Source organism: Hordeum vulgare, chromosome 2H (genome assembly GCF_904849725.1).
Source record: "Hordeum vulgare subsp. vulgare chromosome 2H, MorexV3_pseudomolecules_assembly, whole genome shotgun sequence".
Classification (NCBI taxonomy): Eukaryota; Viridiplantae; Streptophyta; class Magnoliopsida; order Poales; family Poaceae; genus Hordeum; species Hordeum vulgare.
Genome location: NC_058519.1, coordinates 5,932,251 through 5,946,381, shown reverse-complemented (window position 1 = coordinate 5,946,381; position 14,131 = coordinate 5,932,251). Strand labels below are relative to the sequence as shown.

At 43.2% G+C, this 14,131-nt stretch overlaps 1 protein-coding gene across 1 annotated transcript; it reads left to right on the top strand.

Moving 5' to 3' along the window:
* The first annotated feature begins 12,225 nt into the window (after positions 1 to 12,225).
* LOC123429083 (probable WRKY transcription factor 38) lies at positions 12,226 to 13,566 on the top strand. Its single transcript, XM_045113148.1, has 2 exons — positions 12,226 to 12,590; positions 13,251 to 13,566. The coding sequence occupies exons 1-2, from the start codon at positions 12,469 to 12,471 to the stop codon at positions 13,564 to 13,566; spliced, it is 438 nt and encodes a 145-aa protein (XP_044969083.1). The 5' UTR covers positions 12,226 to 12,468.
* Positions 13,567 to 14,131: the final 565 nt, after the last annotated feature.

Below are 14,131 nucleotides of genomic sequence, written 5' to 3'. Positions count from 1 at the left end.
TGTTCCAACTCCGAGATGCTTGCACCAGTCCATAAATGGATCGCTGGAGTTTGCACACTTTGTCAGCATTTTTAGGATCGACAAAACCTTCGGGTTGCATCATATACAACTCTTCCTTAAGGAAACCGTTAAGGAACGCCGTTTTGACATCCATCTGCCAGATTTCATAATCGAAAAATGCAGCTATTGCTAACATGATTCTGACGGACTTAAGCATCGCTACAGGAGAGAAAGTCTCATCGTAGTCAATTCCTGGAACTTGTGAAAAACCCTTTGCCACAAGTCGAGCTTTATAAACGGTCACATTACCGTCAGCGTCCGTCTTCTTCTTAAAGATCCATTTGTTCTGAATAGCCTTGCGGCCCTCAGGCAGTATCTCCAAAGTCCATACTTTGTTCTCATACATGGATCCTATCTCGGATTTCATGGCTTCTAGCCATTTGTTGGAATCTGGGCCCACCATCGCTTCTTCATAATTTGCAGGTTCATTGTTGTCTAACAACATGATTGATAAGACGGGATTACCGTACCACTCTGGAGCAGCGCGTGATCTCGTCGACCTGCGTGGTTCAACAGAAACTTGAACTGGAGTTTCATGATCATCATCATTAACTTCCTCCTCAACCGGCGTCGCAACGACAGAGGTTTCCCCTTGCCCTGCACCACCATCCAGAGGGATGAGAGGTTCGACAACCTCGTCAAGTTCTATCTTCCTCCCACTCAATTCTCTCGAGAGAAACTCCTTCTCGAGAAAAGTTCCGTTCTTAGCAACAAACACTTTGCCCTCGGATTTGAGATAGAAGGTGTACCCAACTGTCTCTTTTGGGTAACCTATGAAGACGCACCTTTCCGCTTTGGGTTCCAGCTTTTCAGGCTGAAGCTTTTTGACATAAGCATCACATCCCCAAACTTTAAGAAACGACAACTTTGGCCTTTTGCCATACCACAGTTCGTATGGTGTCGTCTCAACGGATTTCGATGATGCCCTATTTAAAGTGAATGCAGCTGTTTCTAATGCATAACCCCAAAATGATAACGGCAAATCAGTAAGAGACATCATAGATCGCACCATTTCTAATAAAGTACGATTACGACGTTCGGACACACCATTACGCTGTGGTGTTCCGGGCGGTGTTAACTGCGAAACAATTCCACATTGTCTTAAGTGAGTACCAAACTCGAAACTCAGATATTCACCCCCACGATCAGACCGTAGGAACTTGATCTTCTTGTTACGATGATTTTCCACTTCACTCTGAAATTGCTTGAACTTTTCAAATGTTTCAGACTTGTGCTTCATCAAGTAGACATAACCATATCTACTTAGATCGTCAGTGAAGGTGAGAAAATAACGATATCCGCCGCGTGCCTCCACGCTCATTGGACCACACACATCGGTATGTATGATTTCCAACAAGTCACTTGCACGCTCCATTGTTCCGGAGAACGGAGTCTTAGTCATCTTGCCCATGAGGCATGGTTCGCACGTGTCAAGTGAATCAAAGTCAAGTGACTCCAAAAGTCCATCAGCATGGAGTTTCTTCATGCGCTTTACACCAATATGACCCAAGCGGCAGTGCCACAAAAATATGGCGCTATCATTGTTTACTCTAACTCTTTTGGTCTCAATGTTATGTATATGCGTATCTCTATCAAGATTCAATATGAACAATCCTCTCACATTCGGTGCATGACCATAAAAGATGTTACTCATAGTAATAGAACAACCATTATTCTCAGACTTAAAAGAGTAACCGTCTCGCAATAAACAAGATCCAGATATAATGTTCATGCTCAACGCAGGCACTAAATAACAATGATTTAAGTTCATCACTAATCCCGATGGTAGTTGAAGTGACACTGTGCCGACGGCGATTGCATCAACCTTGGAACCGTTTCCTACGCGCATCGTCACTTCGTCTTTCGCCATCCTTCGTCTATTCCGCAGTTCCTGCTTCGAGTTGCAAATGTGAGCAACAGAACCGGTATCGAATACCCAGGCACTACTACGAGAGCTGGTTAAGTACACATCAATAACATGTATATCAAATATACCTGATTTTTCTTTGCCCGCCTTCTTATCTGCCAGATACTTGGGGCAATTGCGCTTCCAGTGACCCATACCCTTGCAATAGAAGCACTCTGTTTCAGGCTTAGGTCCAGCCTTGGGTTTCTTCGGCGGATTGGCAACAGGCTTGCCGCTCTTCTTCGAATTGCCCTTCTTGCCTTTGCCGTTTCTCTTGAAACTAGTGATCTTGCTCACCATCAACACTTGATGTTCTTTACGGAGTTCAGACTCTGCGACTTTCAGCATCGCAAACAACTCGCCGGGAGACTTGTTCATCCCTTGCATGTTGTAGTTCAACACAAAGCCTTTATAGCTTGGCGGCAGTGATTGAAGGATTCTGTCAGTGATAGCTTCTTGCGGGAGTTCAATCCCCAGTTCAGCTAGACGGTTTGAGTACCCAGACATTTTAAGCACATGTTCACTGACAGACGAGTTTTCCTCCATCTTGCAAGCATAGAATTTATCGGAGGTCTCATACCTCTCGATCCGGGCGTTCTTCTGAAAGATGAACTTCAACTCCTGGAACATCTCAAATGCTCCATGACGCTCAAAGCGACGTTGAAGTCCCGGTTCTAAGCCATACAAGACTGCACATTGAACTATTGAGTAGTCCTCCTTACGCGCTAACCAAGCGTTCTTAACATCCTGATCAGCCGTAGCGGGTGGTTCATCTCCTAGCGCAGCATTAAGGACATAATCCTTCTTTCCAGCTTGTAAGATTAGCTTAAGATTACGAGCCCAGTCTACAAAGTTGCTTCCATCATCTTTCAACTTAGCTTTCTCTAGGAACGTATTAAAATTGAGGATGACACTTGCGTGAGCCATGATCTACAACACAAATATATTCAAAGTGGACTTAGACTATGTTCAAGATAATTAGAGTTCAACTTAATCAAATTAGATGCTAAACTCCCACTCAAAAAGTACATCTCTCTAGTCATTTGAGTGGTTCATGATCCACCTACACTATCCCAAGTCCGATCATCACGTGAGTCGGGAGTAGTTTCAGTGGTAAGCATCCCTATGCTAATCATATCATCTATATGATTCATGATCGACCTTTCGGTCTCATGTGTTCCGAGGCCATGTCTGCACATGCTAGGCTCGTCAAGCTTAACCCGAGTGTTCCGCGTGGGCAACTGTTTTGCACCCGTTGTATGTGAACGTTGAGTCTATCACACCCGATCATCACGTGGTGTCTCGAAACGACGAACTGTAGCAACGGTGCACAGTCGGGGAGAACACAATTTCGTCTTGAAATTTTAGTGAGAGATCACCTCATAATGCTACCGTCGTTCTAAGCAAAATAAGGTGCATAAAAGGATTAACATCACATGCAATTCATAAGTGACATGATATGGCCATCATCACGTGCTTCTTGATCTCCATCACCAAAGCACCGGCACGATCTTCTTGTCACCGGCGCCACACCATGATCATCCATCAACGTGTCGCCATCGGGGTTGTCGTGCTACTTATGCTATCACTACTAAAGCTACATCCTAGCAAAATAGTAAACGCATCTGCAAGCACATATGTTAGTATAAAGACAACCCTATGGCTCCTGCCGGTTGCCGTACCATCGACGTGCAAGTCGATATTTCTATTACAACATGATCATCTCATACATCCAATATATCACATCACATCATTGGCCATATCACATCACAATCATACCCTGCAAAAACAAGTTAGACGTCCTCTAATTTTGTTGTTGCAAGTTTTACGTGGTGACCAAGGGTATCTAGTAGGATCGCATCTTACTTACGCAAACACCACAACGGAGATGTATGAGTTGCTATTTAACCTCATCCAAGGACCTCCTCGGTCAAATCCGATTCAACTAAAGTTGGAGAAACCGTCACTTGCCAGTCATCTTTGAGCAAAGGGGGTTACTCGTAACGATGAAACCAGTCTCTCGTAAGCGTACGAGTAATGTCGGTCCAAGCCGCTTCAATCCAACAATGCCGCGGAATCAAGAAAAGACTAAGGAGGGCAGCAAAACGCACATCACCGCCCACAAAACCTTTTGTGTTCTACTCGAGAAGACATCTACGCATGAACCTAGCTCATGATGCCACTGTTGGGAAACGTCGCATGGGAAACAAAAAATTTCCTACGCGCACGAAGACCTATCATGGTGATGTCCATCTACGAGAGGGGATGAGTAATCTACGTACCCTTGTAGATCGTACAGCAGAAGCGTTAGAGAACGCGGTTGATGTAGTGGAACGTCCTCACGTCCCTCGATCCGCCCCGCGAACAATCCCGCGATCAGTCCCACGATCTAGTACCGAACGGACGGCACCTCCGCGTTCAGCACACGTACAGCTCGACGATGATCTCGGCCTTCTTGATCCAGCAAGAGAGACGGAGAGGTAGAAGAGTTCTCCGGCAGCGTGACGACGCTCCGGAGGTTGGTGATGACCTCGTCTCAGCAGGGCTCCGCCCGAGCTCCGCAGAAACGCGATCTAGAGGAAAAACTATGGAGGTATGTGGTCGGGCTGCCGTGGCAAAAGTTGTCTCAAATCAGCCCTAATACCTTAGTATATATAGGAGGGAGGGGGAGGGAAGAGGCAGCCTCAAACCCTCAAGGTTTGGCCGAAATTGGAGGTGGAGGAGTCCTACTCCAATCCTACTTGGAGTAGGATTCCACCTTCCCACTTGGAAACTCTTTCCACCTTGTGTTTTTTCCTTCTCAAACCTTATGGGCCTTAGTGGGAACTTATTCCAGCCCACTAGGGGCTGGTTTATCTCTTCCCATAGCCCATGAGACCCCTTGGGGCGTGACACCCCTCCCGATGGTCCCCGGCACCCCTCCCGGCACTCCCGGTACACTACCGATGAGCCCGAAACTTTTCCGGTAATGCACGAAAACCTTCCGGTAACCAAATGGGGTCATCCTATATATCAATCTTCGTTTCCGGACCATTCCGGAAACCCTCTTGACGTCCGTGATCTCATCCGGGACTCCGAACAACATTCGGTAACCAACCATATAACTCAAATACGCATAAAACAACGTCGAACCTTAAGTGTGCAGACCCTGCGGGTTCGAGAACTATGTAGACATGACCCGAGAGACTCCTCGGTCAATATCCAATAGCGGGACCTGGATGCCCATATTGGATCCTACATATTCTACGAAGATCTTATCGTTTGAACCTCAGTGCCAAGGATTCGTATAATCCCGTATGTCATTCCCTTTGTCCTTCGGTATGTTACTTGCCCGAGATTCGATCGTCAGTATCCGCATACCTATTTCAATCTCGTTTACCGGCAAGTCTCTTTACTCGTTCCGTAATACAAGATCCCGCAACTTACACTAAGTTACATTGCTTGCAAGGCTTGTGTGTGATGTTGTATTACCGAGTGGGCCCCGAGATACCTCTCCGTCACACGGAGTGACAAATCCCAGTCTTGATCCATACTAACTCAACTAACACCTTCGGAGATACCTGTAGAGCATCTTTATAGTCACCCAGTTACGTTGCAACGTTTGATACACACAAAGCATTCCTCCGGTGTCAGTGAGTTATATGATCTCATGGTCATAGGAATAAATACTTGACACGCAGAAAACAGTAGCAACAAAATGACACGATCAACATGCTACGTCTATTAGTTTGGGTCTAGTCCATCACGTGATTCTCCCAATGACGTGATCCAGTTATCAAGCAACAACACCTTGTTCATAATCAGAAGACACTGACTATCATCGATCAACTGGCTAGCCAACTAGAGGCATGCTAGGGATGGTGTTTTGTCTATGTATCCACACATGTAAATGAGTCTTCATTCAATACAATTATAGCATGGATAATAAACTATTATCTTGATACAGGAATTATAATAATAACTATACATTTATTATTGCCTCTAGGGCATAATTCCAACAGGGACAACCAGGGGCCTGCTGTAGGGGCTGCTAAGACTGGACAAGGTTTAGGTCCGCATCGAGGAGGAGGCGGGTACCAGGGTCACAAGAGCTTCGGACAGCACTGGAACGATAACTACACCGGTAAAGGAGGTGGTCGCGGGCTGTGGAACACCGGAGGAGGTCCAGGGGGAGGTAATCAGTGGCACCGACCCTTTCAACCTCCGGATGGTAACTTTGTCGAAGGTGCTAGGGGATCAAACTATAGGCAGCGTGGGGGTGGCGGAGTGCGCACCTTTGGGCGGAATAACTTGGTGCCTAAGTGGAAGGAAGTTCCACAAACGACAAATGAGGTGGCTCTAGGTAACACCTCCAGTTCTGCTGCTGCTGAGGACGTTCCACCTAAGACGGCTGAGGACACAGACACAACGCGACCCAATAAGGCAGCTCGCAAGAAGGAAAAATTGACGTGTTACAGATGTGGGGTGCCTGGTCATTTTGTAGTTGACTGCACCACTGCTATTTGCGATATTTGTCAAAAACCTGGGCATGATGCAGCTGCATGTCCACTTCTTTTAGCTCCCAAGCCGGTGATCAATATTTATGGTGTCTGTCAGAGCAGACTTATGTTTTTTGAGACACCAACATCTTCATCTGTTCTCGCTCCGCCTCGCCTTGAGAGTTCAAGAACGGGACTGGTAAAGGTAACAAATGGGACGCTAACAGCAGAACAAGTTTCTCAACAGATGAGAAGACTTGTGTCCGAGACATACCAGTGGGCACCACATAAGATAGATGAGCAATGCTTTCAAGTTGAGTTTCCAAGAAGAGAGGATCTTCAACGGTTGCTCGCATTCGGGGTCAGCAAGGTTAGTGGAAGCAAATGCTTACTTGAGTTTGAGGAATGTAAAAAACCAGAACCACAGGGTACACGGTTACAGAAGGTCTGGATCAGATTTTCAGGCATTCCTGAGATCCTACTTAATGACTTCCTCATCGTATGGAGTCTTAGATCCTTGATTGGTAAAACGGAGAGAGTAGATATGCCATTTACTCGCAAAAGAGGGATAGCCAGAGTGCGTGTGATGGTCCTAGATGTTGAGTGCATTCCTGACTATGCTCCGTGGTCTTATGATGGAGTGCACTATGATCTAGAACTAGAGGTGGAGAAGGAGACCCAACAACAATCACAAGATGGTGATGTTCACATGGCGGATGGTGAGGATCGGGATAGGGATCACGGACAAGCGAAGCAGGATGAGCAATCCGATGGACCCAACGCAAAAACAAATCCTCCATCTTCTTCCACTAATGATAAGCCGATAAATAGCGGTGCACCTTCTTCCTTTACTTCACACATGGCTACAATACGGTTTGGATCATTTGATGTGATGCCTATACCGGCTAGCCTTTGCGCAGCAGCATGCGTCGACGAGGGTAAAAACCAAGCAGCTGAGGAGGATATAATTCAGGAACAATACGGCACTATAACGCCAACGCCGGGGGTACAACAAGAGGTGTTGAACACAACAGATATGACATACATGCAGGGCACGGGGGATATACAACCGATTGGCATGCATGGGCATGCAGACTCGGTTGCATGTGAGGATACGTCCACAGTACAGGATGACATGCATGATCTTGGTTCAGGAAGAAAGTGCATTACCGTCTCTACTGCACAAATGGATGATTCTGCAAATAAATATGGCATGCAGGGTATGAAGGGATACCAACCAACGGGCATGCATGGCCGCGCAGCATCAGCTGCAGGGGACACTTCGTCCACGGCACAGGAAGTAAGACTGGACTATGGCTCGGGCAGCAACGGTAGTAACAGTATCGACAGAGGTCGATCTCCTAATATACACCCGAATGCACAAAATGATGATCAACAAGGTACTAAATCTGTAACGACTGGCCAGGTTCAGTATACTTCCGAGATTGAGGCGACAGGCCACAGAAACACAGGAGTATCTGCAGATGATGTGATCGCATTTGACAGAATTTCAGATCCTTCTACCGGAAATCAACGTCTCAGTCAACGTATCCAGAAGCAGCCGGATGCGGATGATATGTCGCTAGGGCGTGCCATGAGGGCAGCGAAGCTTAGAGACATTGAGACATCTACAGGTATGCATATTGATCATTTTGCTTCAATACTTCACTTTACTGATTCAGAGATTTTGCATAATGCTAGCGACATAGGAATTTCCTTGGGTACTTCTAGCAAACAATTAGCTAAATCCATTAATGATATTCTTGACTTAGAAGCAGATAGAACCATAGAGTTTATTCAAAATCTAGCAGCGGTGAAACCAATGAATGAAACAGATTTTAATGACTTAGGTGGTGCAGAATTACAAAATCCATGTCATAACTTAGTACACTTAGAGGGAGAGGAAGAGGAGGTGGAGGATACGGAATTAGAGGGGTATACGGCCTCTTTGATTGATGGTTCTCTTCCACCAATAATTAACCAAGATTGTAACACGCAAATGATTCAGGAAAAACCAAAGAGACCTTGGAAAAGGAAGGTTTTTCCTGAATCAGCGGTAAGAAGAAGTGCTAGAGTGAAGCAAAAGAAAAAATTTCATGATGAAATATGAAAGGACTTTTCTGGAATAGCAGAGGTCTAGCGGACTTGGCTAAAAGGAGGTTCCTTAGAGATACATCGATAGAAAATAAGCTTGATTTTATGGCTCTGCAAAAAACTGGCAGGGATAATTTCACACCTCAATTTTTAAATACCTTATCGGGAGGGGTTGATTTTGATTGGCACTGTTTGCCATCAAGGGGTAGATCCGGTGGTATCTTACTTGGTGTCAAATGTGAGACTTTAGAGGTGATGAGTGTGGTTTACTGCGAGTTTACTGTCAAGTTTCGTGTGAGGTCGAAGCTCGATGGCTTCAAGTGGGCTTTGGTAGCTGTATATGGAGCGGCGCAACCAGAACTAAAACCTGACTTTCTTGCTGATCTAGTAAGAATTTGTGGAGAAGAAAGACTTCCAATTATGGTGGGGGGAGACTTTAATATCATTAGAAGACAGGAGGAAAAGAATAATGATAACTTTGACGAACGATGGTCACTTATGTTTAATATGGTTATTGAAAGTCTTGATCAACGGGAGATCGAGCTCACTGGTAGACAATTCACATGGGCGAACTCACTACCGGTCCCAACATATGAGAAGTTGGATCGTGTACTCACGAGTGTCCAGTGGGAGCAAAAATATCCCTTGGTCACAATACGGGCTCTACAGAGAGCCATCTCCGATCACACACCTCTCATGGTCGACTCAGGGGCGGCCAACCATGTGGGGAATAAAAATGTCTTCTCATTTGAGCTAAGTTGGTTTGAACAAGAAGGTTTCATAGATCTCATAGCTACAGAGTGGGCTAGGGATTTAGGTGGATATACGAACATAGAAAGATGGCAAAATAAAATAAGACATTTGCGCCAATTTCTGAGAGGATGGGCGAAAAATCAGAGGGGTATATATAAAATAGAAAAAGAAAGACTGACTCGTCTGATTGAAGAATTATACGTGAAAGCCGAGTCAACGCAGCTGAATTTATCAGATAGAATTAATAAAATTAATGCTGAAAAGGATTTGCAAAAATTGTTGAGAGAAGAGGAAATTAAATGGGCACAAAGAGCTAAGGTTACAAAGGTGGTTCATGGGGATGATAATACTAAATTCTTTCATATGATTGCAAATGGCAAACATCGAAAGAAATTAATTACACAACTTGAGCAAGATGAGGGAACAATAGTAGGTCATGAGAACTTAAAAATATACATATCTGAATATTACAAGAAATTATTTGGTCCGACAAAAGAGACGATGGTCTCTTTGGATGAAGCCTTAACTCAAGATATACCTCAACTCAAAGCAGAGGAGAATGAGGTGTTATCAGCTCCATTTACAGAGAGAGAGAGGTTCTTGATTCAATCACACAAATGGAACAGAATAAGGCACCGGGGCCAGATGGGTTTCCGGCAGAATTTTATAAAAAGTGTTGGCATATCATCAAAAGAGACCTCATGCCTATGTTCCAGGATTTATTTGATGGCCAGCTGCACCTATTCCACCTAAACTTTGGAACAATTACATTATTGCCAAAAAAGGTGGAAGCTATACGCATTGAGCAGTTCAGACCGATTTGTCTGCTTAATGTGAGTTTGATTTTTTTTACAAAGGTTGGTACACATAGATTAACGAAGATAGCTCACTCAGTTGTCCAACCGACGCAGACTGCGTTTATGCCAGGGAGACATATCTTAGAGGGTGTTGTGGTCCTTCATGAAACGGTACACGAAATCCATACAAAGAAATTGGATGGGATTATTTTCAAAGTAGATTTCGAGAAAGCCGACGATAAAGTAAAATGGCCATTTCTTCAACAGGCTTTACGTATGAAAGGATCCAACCAAAGATGGAGAGATCAGGTTGATACTTTCATTCAGAAAGGAAGTGTAGGAATTAGAGTTAACGATGACATAGGTCATTATTTTCAAACACATAAAGGATTAAGGCAGGGTGACTCAATGTCTCCAGTGTTGTTCAACATAGTTGCAGACATGTTGACAATACTCATTAATCGAGCCAAAGATAAGGGCCAAGTTGGAGGACTAGTTCCGCATCTCGTAGATGGGGGTGTATCTATTTTACAATATGCGGATGATACAATTCTTTTTATGGAACATGATATGGCTAAAGCGAGGAATATGAAATTATTATTGTGCTTATTTGAACAACTATCGGGACTGAAAATTAATTTCCATAAAAGCGAACTCTTATGTTTTGGGAAGGCAAAAGAGGAGCAACACGCTTATAGGCAGTTATTTGGATGTGAACTAGGTTCACTACCATTTAATTACCTCAGGATCCCTATCCATCATAGAAGACTGACAAATAAAGAATGGAAATGTATTGAAGATAGATTTGAAAAAAAATTAAGTTGCTGGAAGGGCAAACTTATGTCATATGGAGGGAGGCTAATATTAATCAACTCAGTATTAACAAGCCTACCCATGTTTTTATTGTCTTTTTTTTAAATACCAGTAGGGGTGCGAAAAAGACTAGATTTCTATCGATCTCGTTTCTTCTGGCAAAGTGATGAAGCTAAGAAGAAATATAGATTGGCACGTTGGGATATGTTATGTCGACCCAAAGACCAGGGGGGTTTGGGCATTGAAAATTTGGAAGTGAAAAACATATGTTTGCTTAGCAAATGGCTATATAAGCTATCCACAGAATCTGAAGGAATGTGGATTCAAATATTGAAGAATAAATACCTTCATTCTAAAACTTTAGCTCAGGTTACATCTAGACCTAATGACTCACTTTTTGGAAAGGGTTAATGAAGATAAAGATGACCTTTTTCCAGAAAGTGAAATTTATAGTTGGTAATGGTACCTCAACAAGGTTTTGGGAAGATACTTGGCTTGGAGATACACCTCTTGCACTTCAATACCCCCTGTTATATAATATTGCACAACGTAAAGAGGACTATATATCTATGGTATTACAATCGGTCCCTTTTAATATGCAGTTCAGGCGTGCTTTAGTGGGAGCACGCTGGGATGCATGGTTGCATCTGGTTAGGAGACTGATGCAGGTGCAATTATCAAACCGCACGGATAATGTTCGGTGGATTTTAGCTGCGAATGGGGTATTCTCAGTAAAGTCCATGTACTTGGATCTGATTAATACAGGAACATTATCCAGATCATTAAAAATTTGGAACATCAAAGTGCCGCTCAAGATTAAAGTTTTCATGTGGTTTATACACAAAGGTGTGATATTAACCAAAGATAACTTAATTAAACGTAGATGGAGAGGTAGATCCAATTGTTGCTATTGTGAGCAAAATGAAACAATAAGACACCTTCTCTTACAATGCCCGCTTGCAAAACTATTATGGAGAACTATTCAAATAGCTTTCAATATCGTCCCACCTACATGTATTAGCTCAATATTTACAACGTGGCTCAACGGAGTTGACATTAAAATATCTAAACTTATTGGGATTGGGATATGTGCTTTGTTTTGGGCTATATGGAATACCAGAAATGATATAACTTTTAATGGCAAGAACTTCAATAATTTTTTGCAGATTATCTTCAGAGCAACATCTTGGATCCGTACGTGGTCGTTACTCAGTCATGTGGACTCCAGGGGACGTATGGATATTGGGTGCAACCGATGGGAGATGGTCTCACGGATTATCTTCAACCGATTTGGATGGCGTGCTGATAATAGGCTAGGTGTATAGGCATCGTAGTCTACTTTTACGCACGCCGGATGTGGCAGTTTTTTTTTTCAATTTCATTTTCGTTTTATTTCATACCTCGAGCTGTCGAGCGTGGAGCTACGTGAACATCACACGTTGTTTATTTTATCTTTAATAAGATGGTTGCATGCATCAATTGATGCAGAGGCCGGGGGCTCGTTTCCTCCTTATAAAAAAATGTATCTCGCTAATTAATTATTTGCCACTTATATATATATGAACCCATGCTATGTAGGAGGAACAACGAAAAGCGGTCAAGATCACTTGTAACAATTGTTCCACATTACGATGGCCATCATTGGAGAAAATATGGGCAGAAGAACATCAACGGGAGGCAACATGCTAGGTACATATACTACTCCTAAATAGTTCATTCAAGCTTATATATCGTCACATTACTACTACATCAACCTACATTTCTACTGCCCTTATCTGAGATGATTGAGACTTAACGGTTCTGTTATGAAGAACAATTGGAGGGAATCGCCAGGGATATATATGTACGTCGAACAACAAAGATATATTATGAACCAGCATAATGCCGTAATCGTACATAGTTTTGAGGGGAAGGGGAGCCGTCGCGATTAGCTACACTACTCGAACATGCCTAGTACACATCCCAATAGATCTCTTGCTACCATCTCTCTCCCTTCTTCACTCTTGGGGAATCCTCGCCGCATATCCTCTGTCTCCTCCCTCGATATTCTATTTTGTTCACAATTTCTCCAAGTATATTTGGATCTATGGAGAGTGGATGGCGAGGAGGATGAAGGGCAAGACTAGGCTTAGGCCATCGCAGTAAAGTTAGGCATGTCATGTCCATGTCGCGCTCTTTCACGTTCCTAGCTTTCTCGCATGATGACCTAGTCAGTCGTTTGGATATCTTTTCTTTCAACCATTTCGGATTGTTGACTTTCGCTAATGAAAGTAGTTGTTATATTTACATGTTATGAAGCAACTAATTATTCATTGTAATGCATAACTAATCAAACTTGCAATTAAACAGGAGCTACTACAGATGCGCCTACACGGAACGGAACTGCTCAACAACCAAGACAATCCAACAACAGGATCATAATGGAACTCTTAATTGTGAAGATGAAACTGCAAAGTACATTGTTGTGTACTATGGTCATCATAGTTGCAGGGCTGACATCACAAGAAATGCCGCAAACATTGACCCTAGTGTGGATCTAATTCAAAGTGGCAAAATGGCTGGAGCAGTAACCGACTTTGAAAAGTTTGACCAGCAGGACTTGGACGTGTCGTCTCTGACAGAGGTGTTCGACAACCCTGAGCTGAATTGGGACATCATTTGCTAGCCAGACAGGAGATGTGGACATTCATTAGAAAAGGGAAGTATATATCTCTATATGGAAATTTTGGTTGAATTTGGATGAGTTGATAATCATGTCTAGTTTATAAAAGTCTTGTAGATAGGCAGAGATCCTTTTTGTGTTCAAATGTATGTGCTTGTTTGTTTGATTGATGCATTTTGCTTATTTGAGATGTATATTGCTTGTAACACCAATAATAGATTTTGTTCGATCTAGTGTTAAAAAATGTCTTACGCCGGAGGGAGTAGTTGCTGCACATCCACATATTGTACAAGTAAGGGTGCTGGTGATAGTTGCACATGCGCTCGTGGTGTGGGACTAAGTTGTTTCTTGTTTTGTTTTTCGGTTTTTCTAAAATACATCTAGACGTGAGATAAATATTGCACATCTAGGTCATATTTTCTTTTTCTTTTTTCCTTTTTATTCTTGATTTAATTAGTCAGTTAGTTGTGTAATAACTATGTCATATCTGGGTGTATCTTAGTGACACCCATTATTTTTTCCGAGAAAAATATGACTCTAGTTGCACAACCATCGGTAGGTTGTCGAA